The following is a 16931-nucleotide window of genomic DNA, read 5'->3' as shown; positions in this document are numbered from 1 at the left end:
AGCTGATCACAAATGCCTTACTGGAGTTTCCGGGCCTAGCGTACCACAAAACTTCCTCCAACTATTCCTCTTTGCATCCTTTACAACTCGTCTTGCTACTGCCCTTAGCCGCTTGTACTCCATTGCATTGACCAAAATTGGATACTTTCTTAATTTTCGATAGGCTATATTCCTATTCCTTACAGCTTCATCACATTCTTTATTCCACCAAGGAACAGACATACGGGACCTAGGTTCCTGCTTCACAGGAATAGTACAACAAGCTGCCTCATGAATCATGAGACTAATGGAAGTATTCCAACTATCTACAGAACCCTCACTATTAACCTCTCCAACTAAACTTTGAGCCTTCTCTTGGAATTTATCCCATTTGGCCTGAGAAAAGTTATATCTAGGGACTTTCTTTCCACTTCTCTCCTCAAATCCCTACCAAACCTACATAAAATTGGATAATGATCACTACCCAGTGTATATCTATCCATGACATCCCATTCACCAATTCTTGCTAAATTTGATGAAGCAATTGATAAATCTATGTGGCTGCAGGTGTTTCTCACAATATTATACCTAGACGGCCTTCCATCATTTAACAATACCAACTCATACTTGTCTAGTTCTTCAACAATAACACCATTTTATCCCCGAGATCACTACCCCATAAAGGATTATGCGCATTAAAATCTCCAATCCATATAACAGGACACCTTACCTTCTCCATTATCTCATCAAAATCTGACAATATCAAGGGTTGACAGGGGTTATAATAATTTATCACAGTGATAGAATTCTGGCTGCTCCAAACCTCCACAGCCAAAACCTCAAGATTAGAATTAATGTCAACTTTCCTATACTGCAACCCAGTCTTAACAAAAGTTGCACAACCCCCACCTGATCTATCAGACCTATCTAATCGCACACATTCATAACCTGGGATTACAAAATCTAGACAGGGCTTTAACCATGTCTCTTGGATACATATTAATTCTGGTGCTTCTTTAAATTCATCAACAAATCTCTTTAACTCTTGACCATTTCCAATCAGACTCCGGGCGTTCCATTGAAGTATATAAAACATTATGGTGTTAATGAGGATCACCATCATCCACCTCACTGACATACTCCATACTGCTAGCTCTCGACAACTGTGACCTCTCCATACACTGACTCTCCGTCATGTATTGATGCAACTTCCTAGCACCACTCTAGTCCCAGCGCTCACATCTCCGCGTTCTCTAGCCACCCTTTGAGCTGCCTCTGCATATGACACGTTGTTCTGATCCTTCACTTCCTGCACTCGCTTCGCCTGAACAAAGCGCTCACAACCATGAAACCCTGCTGCATGATCCCCATCACAGTTAGGGCACTTAGGAGCCTCTGCCTTGCAATTTTGTATTGCATGATCGCCACCGCACTTTGCGCACTTTCTTTTCCCCGACAAGACCCAGCAACATGTCCAAACCTCTGACAGTTATAGCAGCGCAACGGTGGTTTAATGTACTCCCTCACTTGATACGCCATACTCCCAAGAAACACTCTATGTGGCAGTACTCCATCTTTGAACGTAAGCAGGACCGGCGGGTCCCTGACTCCATTCCTACTCTTAAATCTCACAACATCAATTACCTGGGCCCCCTTAACGTTTTCGAAGATCTCCTTCTCAGACAAGCCATCATACATCCCATACACCACTCCCTTTATTCCCTGCTGTCTTCCTCTAGGGACCAAACTCTCCACCTTGACCACCAATTTCCCCACACCCCTAGCATCATTAAACTGTTTTCTGTCTTTGCAACAAACTCTTAACATCCCATTATACAGAATCTTGGCCTGAAAATCCCTGCCTATCTGGCTCTCCAAAGCGGTGGTAATTTTTAATGGATTCACTGCTCTAAATCCTGCATTTCCTTGATTTGTTCCTTTAACTTTAAACAACACGACGAATTCTTCAATAATTCTAGTTCTCCTAACTTTACTTCCTTCGTCTCCTGGCATTTCGGGTCTTTCGCTCGATGCCTCTCTCTTAGAGCCCCCCTTTTCCTTACCTACAGTCTGCCACCCACCACCCTCAGCCCCACCACTCCCTGAAGCCATGGGCCTCTAGAATCTGCGATGTGACTCGAACGACCTCCAGCAGCTAAAACCCCTCAACAAGTCTTTGCTCCTGCCAACACTCTACCCCAAATTCCTCCGCATCTTTTGCACTATTATTGGTTGTTTTTAAGTTTAGTTTCGAGACGCAGCACGGAACCAGGCCCGTCGGCGCACTCCTTCGCAGTTTCACGACTACTACAAAGGCGATGTCTTGTCTCCCTCTACTTCTCCCCCGCCCTGCCCTGAATACTCTTTGTCCACCATAGTGGCTTTATTAGCTTCAGCTGGTAATAGCAAGTTGTATTATCAATGACCTTCATGATCCTTATTGTTTGTCATTAAGCATGCTGTCAGTTCTCAATCTTGCACAGCTGCATCACATTTATTACATTGCAAGTTAGTCTAATGAATAGAAACTGCTTTATAACCACAAGGCTGTTCCAGGTTTCTATTGATTCCAATCTGTTGCCCAGGGCGGAGTCAAAGGCCAACCATCCAATTGATAACAACGTAATTTACTGGATAGGAGAGAACAATTTCTCAAGTAGCTTGAGACTGAGTGGATTTTAGCCAAACACAGCGTCAAAATATAATCCAGACAATACATCACAAGTGTTTTTGAACTCTGAGTAGTCCTTTGAATGCTTAATTATTATCATACTGCTAAAATTGCCTCATCATAGCAATGCCTTCAAATATCTCTGATGATCATTGTACATGGAACCCCTATGAAATCAGTTTGATCACCCTTCTTCATAATGAACAGGCCACACCTGCCATCATTTCGAGTCTGCCCTGAACGGCAACACTGGCCCGGTTAAAATAATTCTCACATGTCCTAAGACAACTCTTGCCATAATTCTGACCTTGCCTTGAAAGACAATTCCCATATCTCCGAGCCTGTCTTGAAGGCAACCTGGCTAAAATACTGGACCTGACTCAACACTCTACTGGCCAAATTCCAACCTTTTTGTAATACTAGTATTGTTCAGTTAACCTGGTTAAAATGCCTCTGAGTAGATGACAATGTCTCAATCATTTGTGTATTGCACAACCAATTGTAAATCTTACCAACTTGTTCGTGGTCACTTAGTTCTAGAGTAACTCTGGTCAGAACTCTAGTAACTCTGGAACAAGAGGTTCCTGCAGGGAATAAAACAAGTAAGAAAATCAGCTGACCTGAAGTTTAAACTTACCGGGCTGGGGAGCTGCTGCCCCAACCGACCGCCTACACCAATGCGTCTGATGTAATGACGCACGTGCGGCTGAACGGGCCTTCTTCACGTAGTCACTCATGTGACTCCGAAGTAAAATGTCCTTAGTGTGTCGGATAGGATGGTGGTGCAGTGGTAGAGTTGCTGCCTTGCAGCGCCAGAGACCCGGGTTCGATCCTGACTCCAGGTGGTTGTACGTTCTCTCCGTGACCTGTGTGGGTTTTCTACAGGAGTTTCCTCCCACACTCCAAAGACATACAGGTTTGTAGGCTAATAGGCCAGGTAAAAATTGTAAATTATCACTAGTGTGTGTGGGGTCGTGTTAATGTGCAGGGATTGCTGGTCTGTGCGGACTCGGTGGGCCAAAGGGCCTGTTTCCGTGCTGTATCTCTAAACTGAACTAAACTAAACTTACCTGTATGATCATCAAGATTCCACCTCCTGTTGAATGAGTTGTTCCCAAATTAGGTAATACGTCTATTCAAGCTAAGCACAGCCATACAAAGTCCTGATTAAGGGCTCAACTTGAATATCAACACATCCCTTTTGTCTCCACAGATATTGCTGAGTTCCTCCAGCAGTTTTTTCTGCAGCGTACAATGACCACTCGCACTTGAAAAGACTCATCAGAGAGCTTGTCACATGTCACTAGTTTGTGGCCAGGAACAAATTGGAAGAAACAATACTTCCAAAGCGTTGTGAGTTGCAAACTCAGGAAACTCACAGGTCTTCAGAAAATCTGACATTGTGTAAATCACTCTGGATAGACCCTGCACTGCTCAGCAAGATGTCAAGATAGGTAATGGTTCACAACCAGGTCTGATAATAAAATAGCATTTACAAATGAAAGTAATTTGTTTCCTATTCGTCCTTTTAGTATTGCCTGTCTTTCCAAATTGATATCCAGTTAATAAACGTGGCATGATTTGTGATGGCATATGTTTTTAAAAAACCTCTCTCATTCAATTTAGCAATGCGACCATTAGTCAAAGGCTTCACTCAATCCTCATTGTGTGAAAAAAATAACCATGTAATCTAACACAGTGACTTGTCAGATGAGAGGCTTGAAGACTGTAAAAGCTTGTTCACATGGGGATTAAGATACAAGACCAAACAACCCTTGTGCTTGAGGTGATGTTAAAGTTGGTAGGTGGGCCCTTTCAGGACTCATAAATTCAGACTTCCACGGTTCAGCCAAGCAGTACTGTAATTTATTCCTCTCGCTCATCAACCTGATGCCACATTAGAATAAATTTAAGAGCAGCAACTCTGAGCTAAAACAAACCATTTTGCAAATATAAATGTGCACACTTTCGATTTAGCCTGCATGTTAGTATACTCCGAATAACAATTTATTCTTTCATCTTTACGAACACTCTAACAAGGAAAGGATACCCGAGGCAGATTATATCTTGCAGGACAGAAATGCTCAAAGCTTTGTAGGCTTGGCCCTTGCACCCTGTGTTTACCCTGATGACACTCGATGTTACTCCAGGAAAGAACCTTACCAGTGTATAAAGCTCAACAGTGTTAATTGGGGCATATAAGTGCTGATATTGAAAGCAAAATTCTAGTGGCTTCAAAGTTTGACAACTGCCTTGCAGGAGTTTTCAGCATTAATCTTACCACCATGTTTCTACGCACAGTACATCTATTTCCAAAGCCAAATCAGAAGACAATGAAAAGGAAACTGAGGGTGAAGGATCACACGACACTTGCTCAATTCCATTGCTCAGCCAGCATGTCCCAATTCCAAATACTAGCGCAATTACATCTCAATGCTGAGTTCCTGTTCCATAATTTTTCCTGTGGAAATTTCCAGTAGCAAAATGCTCTCTGCAATCAGTTTTCATCACAGTTTCTCGAGAAGTGTGTGATCGTGTAGGGAAAAAAAAACTGTCCTCATTCTTTGTCTAAGTGTTGACTTCATTGGCATTTTGGCCATCCATTTGCCAAGTGCTTTCAGTTTAAATAGTAGTCGTAAGCCAGTAACTTACTTTTCAAAACAACCCAAGCGCTTATCCTCGATGTGTGGATTCATTTAAATGTTCTCATAAGTGATAGGGAACTTTAATTAGAGGATTGATTGCTGATTTTCTGCATGTGATGAGCTTCAAGCAAGCTCAGGATCCATGCTTTTCATCCAAATTTAGAGTCAACCATTTAAGATTAACAGTGGTAATAAAAACAGAAAATGCTGGACATACTCAACAGTTCAGGCAACAGCTGTAGATAAAGAAAGGGAAGCAATGTTTCAGATACCCAACCTCCCTGACCACTAAAGTCAGCTCTATTTCTTTACTCACCAAATGCTCAGTTTACTTTATTGCCTCGTGTACCAAGGTGCAGTGAAAAGCTTTTGTTGCAATCTAACCAGTCAGCAGAAAGACAATACATGATTACAATCGATCCATTTGTAGTGTACAGATACATGTGAAGGGAATAACCTTTAATGCAAGGTAAAGCCAGCAAAGTCCGATCAAGGATCGTCCGAGGGTCATCAAAGAGGTAGATAGTAGTTCAGCACTGCTCTCTGATTGTGGTAGGATGATTCAGTTGCCTGAAAACAGCCGGGAAGGAACTGTCCCCGAAACTGATGGTGTGTGTTTTCATATCTTTTGTCTGATGGGAGCGGGGAGAAGAGGGAGTGGCCAGGGTGTGACTCATCCTTGATTATGCTGCTTGCCTTGCCGAGGCAGTGTGAGGTATAAATGGAGTCAATAGAAGGGAGGTTGGTTTGTGTGATGGTCTGGGCTGCGTCTACAATTCGCTACAATTTCTTGCAGTCTTGGATGGAGCTGTTCCCAAACCAAACTGTGATGCATCCTGTCAAATGCTTTCTATGGTGCATGTGTAAAAGTTGGTGAGAATTGTAGGGGACATGCCAAACCTCCTAAGCTTACTAATGGAGTAGAGGCAGTAAATGTTGCTTGGCCTGTTGAGTATTTCCAATATGTTTTTCTTATTTCACACATCCCCCATGTGGAAATATTTTTCATTTTACTTACCTGGCGAGGTTGAATAGATAGGTTGAAGCACAAGGAGGTGCATGCAAAGAACAAGAACAAGACCATGATTGTTTACTCGGCTTTTGTTGTAGATCTGCTCCTAAATGAACAGTGACTGCTGCACACTTCTGCTCATGCTGCCGTACATGGCTATTGGTGCATTTAATCAGAATAAAAGACAATGTATTCGTTGAAACTTGCTTCTTTTGTACAGAGATTTTACCAAAAGAAGCAAATAGCAACAGTATTTTGTGTGACTCAATGGTCTGCCTAGATTTGGGGAGAACTAATGTTTCTATGTGGTGTATGTGGTACTTCGGGGAGCCCGCCCGAAGGATCATTGGACCATCGAAGACTCCGCAGACCCAACCAAACATTAGCCAAACAACGGACCCGCTCAAAGACTCGTCAGTTGGTGGGACCCTGTCCAAAGGCTCGTCAGTCAGCGAGACCCTGCCCGAAGGCATGATGAACAGCGGAACTGGGAGGGTGATGGAGACATCGGAAGCAAGGAGCAAGGTGAACCAGGGTAATGCCTCCAGCTGCTCGGCTGCAGGAGAAGCTCCTAGGACACAAAGATGGTCGGACGAGGAGAGGGACATTGGTTTGCGGGAACTACTCCAGTACATCGAGCGTGCGGGCTGACTGGACTTTGGAAATGGCGCCAAAACATGACATATGCTAAAAATAATTTAACCGTCAGATGCTTATGTGACAAATAAAGCCCCATTGAACCAATGAACATTCTAGGCAATAAATGCTAATCTTGCCAAAGATATTAACGTCCTGAAAAATGAAAAGACTGAAGCAAAAACAAAAGAAGATTTTGTAGATAAAATATTAAGGAATGCTGAGTAAATCAATGCATTCAGAGAATGCTGTTCAATATTACTTTTTAGCCTGATGCCCTCACTTTCTTTAACTCAATTTGTACCCCTCACCTTCTCCCCATACTTTCTGACTCTCACTTTCTGTCCATTAATTTCCATCCCACACATTTTAACCTGCACTTCTACCGCACTTTCTGCTGCTCACTTTTGACACATTTTACATTCTAGACCTCCTTTTCTACCATACATATTATACCCTTCATTTTCTGCCCCCCACTGTCTATTCCGCACTTACCACCTGCCACATTCTACCTCACACTTTCTGCGCTCTGTTGGTTGACCTTTCCTTCTATCCCCTATTTTCTGGTCCTCACTTTCCAACCCTCACTCTCACCTCTCATTTTCTAACCTTAGCAATGTACCCTCACTTTTTACTCCTTACTTTTAATCCCTCATGTTCTGCCTCTCACTTTCTTTGCATCAAAACATCTTCCTCTTTGATCAAGTATTGCTCATCTCTTTGTATACTTCTTCAAAGGTTCGATTCCAGTGCGTGATGAAGTATGCCCTGCGATGTTTTCTGAATTCTTAGCCAGCACAACCCCATAGGTTTGAAGATATACTGCTTGTTTATGAGGTGGCATGTTTCTTCTGCGGTTACACAGGACATTTGTGTGCCCCAATACATAAACTTGAAAGTTCTTAATAACATTCTCAAGATTCCTTCTCCAATTTGACCAGTCAATGACCAGGAATTCTCTTCAGACAATGGGGAAGCTGGGGTTTTTTCAAGTAAGTATTAATGACATTCTTGGATATTTTCCTTTCCTTTCTCTGCCAGGTTTTTTTTTTTCAAATGACAAAGCTAGGAATAGAATACCTGTTTTTGGATCATAATATAAATGCAAAGTATTCGTACTTATCTCGATAAAACTTGTCAATCGTGATTAATTGCTTAAGAAACACGTGAAGAGCCATGGGGAAGAAGCAGGGATGCAGTACTAATTGAATACATGTAGACCAGGCAGGGTGGGCTGAATACTATATGCCTAATTTATTGGATATCATGAGTTCCTCCTTTAAAGCCCTGATTTCCCCTTTCCTTCTTTAAATGCATTACTTCAGTGATTATGACTATGTTTACAGCCACCCCATCCAAAACATCATTTTTGGCTTCAAATAGACAATAGACAATAGGTGCAGGAGTAGGCCATTCGGCCCTTCGAGCCATGGCTGATCATCCCCAATCAGTACCCCGTTCTTGCCTTCTCCCATATCCCCTCACTCCGCTATTTTTAAGAGCCCTATCTAGCTCTCTCTTGAAAGCATCCAGAGAACCTGCCTCCACAGCGCTCTGAGGCAGAGAATTCCGCAGACTCACCACTCTCTGTGAGAAAAAGTGTTTCCTCGTCTCCGTTCTAAATGGCTTACTCCTTATTCTTAAACTGTGGTGCCTGGTTCTGGACTCCCCCAACATCGGGAACATGTTTCCGGCCTCTAGCGTGTCGAAGCCCTTAACACTCTTATATGTTTCAATGAGATCTCCTCTCATCCTTCTAAACGCCAGAGTGTATAAGCCCAGCTGCTCCATTCTCTCAGCATAGTCACGCCATCCCGGGAATTAACCTTGTAAACCTTGTAAACCTATGCTGCACTTCCTCAATAGCAAGAATGTCCTTCCTCAAATTAGGGGACCAAAACTGCACACAATACTCCAGGTGTGGTCTCACTAGGGCTCTGTACAACTGCAGAAGGACCTACTTGCTCCTTTATTCGATTCCACTTCTTATAAAGGCCAACATGCCATTCACTTTCTTCACTGCCTGTTGTACCTGCATGCTTACTTTCATAGACTGTACAAGGACCCCCAGATCCCGTTGTACTTCCCCATTTTCCCAACTTGACGCCATTTAGATAGTAATCTGCCTTCCTGTTTTTGCTACCAAAGTGGATCTCTCATTTATCCACATTAAACTTCATCTGCCATATATCTGCCCACTCTCCCAACCTGTCCAAGTCACCCTGCATTCTCATAGCATCCACCTCACAGTTCACACTGCCCCCCCAGCTTTGTGTCATCTGCAAATTTGCTAATGTTACTTTGAATCCCTTCATCCAAATCATTGATGTATATTGTAAATAGCTGCAGTCCCAGCACCAAGCCTTGCGGTACCCTACTAGTCACTGCCTGCCATTCTGAAAGGGATTTTTAAAAATAATTCCTCATTGAAGCAAATTGCCATATTTTATCAGTGAAGATACTATCAAATCAAAATTTTTGTTTTCACAAAGATCAACTCAGACATTATCAGTATGTTTAAAATTTGTGAGAACACACTTGTTTTATGCCAACACAGCATCGGGGAACATGACTGGGCTTTGTTGGTAGCAGTGCGCATAACATTTACATTATAATGCTTTGAAATAACCAAGCACTTTATTAGTTGTTATCTTTTGGTGTTCATGCTATTTTAGTTATAAATGATGGTAGCTTTGTATTTTCCTATACACTCCATGATACTACCTGTGGTACAATGTTGGACCGAAGAGCTTTCTCAGATCAATTGCTGTCACAAAGAGCTCCCGATATATAATTGGAAAAAGTTTCTATTTTGGTCAGGAGAACTCACAACGTGTTTCAAAGAAACATAGAATTTTCAATGACGTTTAGGTTTATTATTGTCGCGTGTACCAAGGTACCGTGAAAAGGTTTTGTTTGCCTGCTATCAAAATCAAATCAGATAATACTCTTCAGGAATGCAATCAAGCCAAATGCAAGTGCTAAAGGTAGAGCAAAGAGAAATATACCAGAGTGCAGAATATAGTTCTCAGCATTGTAGTAAAACATTTCCAGAGAGAGCGTGCAATGTCCGCAACGAGATAACTTGGAGAATTGGAACTGTACCCGAGCTGATTGAAGGACCATGCAGAGTATAAATACAGAAGATAAGAAGCTGTTCCTGAGTCTGAAGGTACGAGCTTTCTGCCCAATAGGAGCAAGGGGTAGAAAGAATGACCAGGGTGAGAAGGGTCCTTGATTATGTTGGCTGCTATCCCATCACCAATGTCTCTATTTCATGGCGAGACTGGGGAAATTTGGCATGTCTCCAGTGAATCGTTGCAAACTTCTACAAGGTGCACCAAAGAAAAGCATACTTCTGGGTTGCATCACAGCTCTGCCCAAGAACTGAGAGTTGTAGATGGAGCCCAGTCCATCACATGGACCAAACCTCCCACCATTGACTCCATCTACACTTCACCCTGCCTTAGAAAAGCACGGAACATAATCAAAGACTTATCCTACCCCAGTCATTCCTTCTTCTTCCCGCACCCATGCAGAAGAAGGTACAGAAGCTTGAAAGCACACACACACCAGACTCGGGAACAGCTTTTCCCCCTGTATTATTAGGCTTCTTACCGGTCATTCCATAAGCCAGGTTTCCGTTTGATTCACCTCTACCCCATTGAGGACATATAACTGTCTAAGGGACCGATGTACTACAATATTAAAAAATATATTCTGCACTCTGTATCTTCCCCTTTGTTCTATCTGGACCTTTGCAGTGTATGGCAGGGCTCTGAGGAGCACAGTGGTCTAGGAATGCAGGTACACAGTTCCTTGAAAATGGCGTCACAGACAGATAGGGTGGTCAAGAGACTTACAGCACATTGGCCTTAAAGAATCATAGTCATAGAGTGATACAGCGTGGGAACAGGCCCTTCGGCCCAACTTGTCCACACCGGCCAACATACCCCAGCTACATGAGTCCCACCTGCCAGCGTTTACGCCTATCCTATCCTATCCATGCACCTGTCTAACTGCTTCTTAAACATTGGGATAGTCCCTGCCTCAACTACCTCCTCTGGCAGTTTGTTCCATACACCCACCACCCTTTTTGTGAAAAAGTTATCCCTCAGATTCCTATTAAATCTTTTCCCCTTCACCTTAAACCTATGTCCTCTGGTCCTCGATTCGCCTACTCTGGGCAAGAGTCTGTATCTACCCAATCTATTCCTCTCATGATTTTATACACCTCTATAAGATCACTCCCTCATCCTCCTGCACTCCAAGGAATAGAGTCCCAGGCTACTCAAAATCTCCCTATAGCTCAGACCCTCCAGTCCTAGCAACATCCTCGTTAAAACACATGTCAGAGGAAAGAGTATAGATGTTGGGAGGTTATGTTTCAGTTGTATAAAATGTTGGTGAGGCATCATTTAGACTGTGTTCAGTTTTGGTCATCCTGTTATAGGAAAGAAGTTGGTAAGCTGGAAAGGGTGCAGAAAAGATTTACATAGATGTTGCCAGGACTTGAGGGAGAGGTTGAGCAGGCTATGCTAGGACTTTATTCCTTGCAGCGCAGGAGGATGAATGGTGGACTTAGAGAGGTATATAAGATCATGATTGGAATAGATAAGGTAAATGCACAGTGTATTTTACCCAAAGTATGGGAAGCAAGAAACAGAGGACATAGGTTTAAGGTGATAGGGGAAATATTTAATAGGAAAATGAGGGGCAACATTTTCCACACAGATGGTGATGGGTATATGGAAGAAGCTGCCAGAGGAGGTTGTTGGGCCAGGTACAATCACAATTTTTAAAAGACATTTAACAGGTGCATGTATAGGGAAGATTTATAAGGATATGGGTCAAACACAAGCAGGTGCGACTAGTGGAGATGGGGGACCTTGGATGGCTTGGGCAAGTGGGGCTGAAATGCCTTTTTCCATGCTATATGACTATGACTATTCTAATTGAGTTTGAACTGACTGTATCTATGTATGGTATATCTGACCTGTTTGCAAAACAGAGCTTTTCATTGTATCTTGGTATATGTGACAATAATAACCCAAAACCTAAACCTTGTGAGTGGAATTCGAGCAGAATTTGTCCGCAGTCTTGAGTGCATAGGGTGCATAGTAGGGGACTGAGAATGGATCCTTCTGGGGCACTGGTGTTGACAATTAAAGTGGAGGATTTGTTGTTGCTTATCCCCACTGATTATGGCCTGTGTGACAGAAAGTCGAGGATCCAGTGACAGAGGGGGTGCTGACTCCTAGGTCCAGGACTTTGGAGATAAATTTGGATGAGATTATGGTGTTGACATTCTGACACAGCATCATTTAACAGTAACCTACTAGTCAGATAAGCTCGACCCAGTTTGTATCAATATTATCTGGGTCCCACACAATAAAATAATGTTGTTTGAAGAAGAACAATGTGATTCTTTGTGAATTGATAACCATTCAGCAATTTAATCACACTTATTGCCTGTGGATGCTTATGGTTTTTGTTGAAGTTGGGTGCGTTTTAAGTTTTTCTACACACCCGTTACCGAAATCTTCCACAGAATTTGAACTGTATGAAAGTACATTCGTGCAAGTACATGCCTTATTGCTTTATTTCCCTTTAAAGTGCTTCTTTCTGCCCTTTTAAGAATAATCTGTTTGTGTCATATGAATACCAGACTTCAAGAATGCAGCATGTAAAGTGATTTATAATTTCCATAATACAAGTAATCCTAGATTATAACAGAGAACAAAATAGGCAGTTTCTTCCCTTTCAGTGTGTCATTTTTGGCAAAGAACATTGGACTGACTGAGTGCAATTAATAGTTGAGTCAACCATTTCCTTCCAAATTAAGGTTTATGTGTTAGATTTCATGTGCAGAAATAACCATCTTGATTAATTCTCAATCCAAAATGGCAATGGATAGAAATTCAGAACACTGTTGAATTATTATTGGGGTTACATTTTACACTAGAAACATTTACTTCAACTTATTGAAGTTACTTAAGAAGGGCAGCAAAGATAAACCAGGAAACCACATGCCGGTGAGCCTGACACCTGTGGTGGGAACGTTTTGGAAGTGATTCTGAAGGATATAATGTACTAGCATTTGGATAAGCAAGGAGTGATTAGGGATAGTAAGCATGGCTTTATGTTTGGTTAAATCATGTCTCATGAATCTGAAAGAGTTTTTTGAAGATGTCAGGAAAAGAGCAGTGGACCCTGTCTATGGGGATGTTAGCAACATCTTTGATAATCTCCCGCATGGAGGCTAGTCTGGAAGGTTACATCGCATGGAATCCAAGGTGAACTAGACAAATGGCTTCAAAATTGGCTTGGAAAAAGGAATTAAATATAGTTGTAGTTGTGGAGGTTCTTTTAAAATAATTTGATGCCAGTAACCAATAATGTACTACAAGGGTTGGTTCTGGGTCCACTGTTGTTTGTTATCTACATTAACGATTTGGATGACAATGGTTTTAAGCTTCAAGTTCTTAAGAGTAAATATCACCACCAACTTGTCCTGGACCAGCCATGGCTGTGGCCAAGAAAGCACACCAATGCCTCAACTTCCTTGGAAGGCTTAGGAGGTTCGGCATGTCCCCAACTACTCTCACCAACTTCTACAAATGCGCTGTAGAGAGCATTTTATCAGGATGCATCACAGCATGGTTTGGGAACAGCTCTATCCAAGACTGCACAAAATTGCAGAATTGTGAACGCAGCCCAAACCATCACGCAAACCATCCTCCCTTCCATTGACTGCTTCTGCACTTCATGCTGTCTCAGCAAGGCCACCAGCATAATCAAAGACGAGTCTCACTCACTCCCTCTTCTCCCAGGCAAGAGTCTCACTCACTCCCTCTCAGGCAAGAGGTACAAAGTGAGAAAATGCATACCTCCAGATTCAGGGACAGTTTCTTCCCAGCTGTTATCAGGCAACTGAACCATCCTGTCACCAACTAGTGAGCGGTCCTGACCCACCATCTACCTCATTGGAGACTTTCAACCTATCTTTTATCAGAATTTACTGGACTATCTCTTGCACTAAACGTTATTCCCTTATCCTATATCTGTACACTCTGGACAGCTTGATTGTAATCATGTAATCTTTCCACTGGCTGGACAGCACGCACCAACAAAGCTTTTCACTGTACCACGTTACACGTGACAATAATAAACTAATCTAGTTAATATAGTTAGTACACTTGCAGATGTCACTAAGTTGGTGGTAGAATGGATAGTGAGGAAGGATATCTTAAATCAATTGCAAAGGTGGGGTAAGGAATGGAAAATGGAATCGACGCCGCTCAATTACTCAGATTGGTCCAGGTGCAGCGTTGAATTGCAATTGCTCGTTTGTCAGTGAAAATCCTTGATGGTCTTGCCCCCCTCTCATATCAGTTTAATTTCGTTCACCTACAATATTTTGCAATTCTCCAATTCTGTCCTTTTGAATACACCCAGCTCCATTATGATCAGAATTACTTACACAATTATTGCAATGCTGACAAAGAACATTCAGTTCATTGGGTCCATGATGACACGAAGCTGGGGGGCAGTGTTAGCTGTGAGGAGGATGCTAGGAGGCTGCAAGGTGACTTGGATAGGCTGGGTGAGTGGGCAAATGCATGGCAGATGCAGTATAATGTGGAGAAATGTGAGGTTATCCACTTTGGTGGCAAAAACAGGAAAGTAGATTATTATCTGAATGGTGGCCGATTAGGAAAGGGGGAGATGCAATGAGACCTGGGTGTCATGGTACACCAGTCATTAAAAGTAGGCATGCAGATGCAGCAGGCAGTGAAGAAGGCGAATGGTATGTTAGCATTCATAGCAAAAGGATTTGAGTATAGGAGCAGGGAGGTTCTACTGCAGTTGTACAGGGTCTTGGTGAGACCACACCTGGAGTATTGCGTACAGTTTTGGTCTCCTAATCTGAGGAAAGACATTCTTGCCATAGAGGGAGTACAGAGAAGGTTCACCAGACTGATTCCTGGGATGTCAGGACTTTCATATGAAGAAAGACTGGATAGACTCGGTTTGTACTCGCTAGAATTTAGAAGATTGAGGGGGGATCTTATAGAAACGTACAAAATTCTTAAGGGGTTGGACAGGCTAGATGCAGGAAGTTTGTTCCCGATGTTGGGGAAGTCCAGAACAAGGGGTCACAGTTTAAGGATAAAGGGGAAATCTTTTAGGACCGAGATGAGGAAAACTTTTTTCACACAGAGAGTGGTGAATCTGGAATTCTCTCCCGCAGAAGGTAGTCGAGGCCAGTTCATTGGCTATATTTAAGAGGGAGTTAGATGTGGCCCTTGTGGCTAAAGGGATCAGGGGGTATGGAGAGAAGGCAGGTACAGGATACTGAGTTGGATGATCAGCCATGATCATATTGAATGGCGGTGCAGGCTCGAAGGGCCGAATGGCCTACTCCTGCACCTATTTTCTATGTTTCTATGATGCACCAGCAGAACAATCCCTTCAGTCCCATTCACCTCCTGCAACATATTCTGTCTATGCCAACATGGCAGCTTGAGCTACCTAGTTCCAAGGCACCCCATTCCACTCTTTCTCTTCAGAATCTATTGTTGAAACCCGCTACCTGTCCTAGTATTTCTGTTAAGGTCTGAAGAAGGGTTTCGGCCTGAAACGTTGCCTATTTCCTTCGCTCCATAGATGCTGCTGCACCCGCTGAATTTCTCCAGCATTTTTGTGTACCTTCGATTTTCCAGCATCTGCAGTTCCTTCTTAAACACGGACAATCAGACTAATCAGAGATGGATGGATGATATTGGTTGAATATCTTTTAATGGGATTCAATGAGCCAAACAGCATCCTTTTCAGTGTTTAAAGACCCTCTGTGAAACGACAATATTTTTGGAAACACGATGATGCATTAGGTCAGAGCAGTTAAGAGAAACAATATTTGTTGGACATACTTCGTTTTTTTTCTCTGGATGAGTCCGAGCCCTCAGGCTGAGAGGAGGCTATGGATGTTTCGTCCAAAGATACTAGAGGATCTGTAGGATCTTTGGTTTCGTCTATAGGGCGCGCTGTGGAGTGGGATGGTGTCTCCCCGGGGAGACAGGGGCGGTTGGTTGTGAGCTGTGAGTCTCTGGGTCGCGGCCCGCTCCTTGTCCGGGTTCCCCACCCACACACAACCACCGCTTGTCATTGGGTTACACACCGTGCTGTGCTGTTTACCGAGCCGCGGCCGCGGGACTGCCGGGATAGCAGGAGCCGGGTCTGGAGGACCGCAGGAAGTCCTCCCAGCTGCCGCTGGTGCCCAACGACAAGATGGCTGTCGGTGGCAAGTTCGAGCCAGCAGCCACCAGCATAGTAGAATTTTACACGTACAAAGGAGGATAGCTGGAGACGAAGGCTCTTGCTTCCGTGCTGCTGGGATACTATTAGACCAATATATGGACAGAAATGGGGTCCCAGACCCTCCAAATCTTGAGACAGGGCGTCTGGGCTTCCATCACTGGCGGATGGTATTATGATCCTCATCAAAACACATTTGTCAATGCTTTTCATCTCTACATCTGGCTCTTCTTCCTTTGTTTCCCATTCACATTGTACATGGTGAGTGCATGGTTGTGCATTTTTACTTATAATCGGTCTATTTGCTTTGAAATTCGTTGTTGGGATTTCGGGGAAGAGCATATGCAGGGTGCGTACGCTCTATACAACGTGAAAGATTCCCGTCTCCAAGCCTGTGTGCGAGTAATAAAGTGGGACTTCTGGTCCAAAATAAATAAATTCGGGACTGATCTCTGTGGAGGAAATGGAAATAACAAGGTAGTCACAGTTAAGCGGTATAAATGGCAGCGAATTTAAAAGCAGCTCGAATACAAAGAATGATTTTTGGGGGTAAAACATTTCAGTTTCAGATTTAGACGCGATGTGGTCTATATTTTTATATTTAATTTTGTTTTTTAATTGATTCATTTGTGTTTATATTTGACATGTCATTTTATGTACAATTCCTTAC

The 16931-nt window shown here is 42.9% G+C and overlaps 1 protein-coding gene and 1 long non-coding RNA gene across 4 annotated transcripts in view; both read left to right on the top strand.

The window, feature by feature from the left end:
- Positions 1-1441: 1441 nt before the first annotated feature.
- On the top strand, positions 1442-14078 carry LOC116976844. Its single transcript, XR_004413060.1, has 3 exons — positions 1442-1451; positions 3938-3942; positions 13936-14078. It is a non-coding gene; the product is annotated as an uncharacterized LOC116976844 (long non-coding RNA).
- Positions 14079-16084: 2006 nt separating this feature from the next.
- Positions 16085-16931, top strand: part of pcnx1 (pecanex 1) — a 207777-nt gene continuing 206930 nt past the window's right edge. For all 3 annotated transcript variants that reach the window (XM_033026821.1, XM_033026820.1, XM_033026819.1), the window contains exon 1: positions 16085-16522. In XM_033026821.1, coding sequence (XP_032882712.1) covers positions 16370-16522 — 153 coding nt within the window. In that variant the 5' untranslated portion in view covers positions 16085-16369. The remainder of the gene's footprint in view (positions 16523-16931) is intronic.

The sequence above is a fragment of the Amblyraja radiata genome, chromosome 9, assembly GCF_010909765.2.
Source record: "Amblyraja radiata isolate CabotCenter1 chromosome 9, sAmbRad1.1.pri, whole genome shotgun sequence".
Classification (NCBI taxonomy): Eukaryota; Metazoa; Chordata; class Chondrichthyes; order Rajiformes; family Rajidae; genus Amblyraja; species Amblyraja radiata.
Note: the sequence above shows the minus strand (reverse complement) of the source record. Positions and strands in the feature narration are given on the sequence as shown.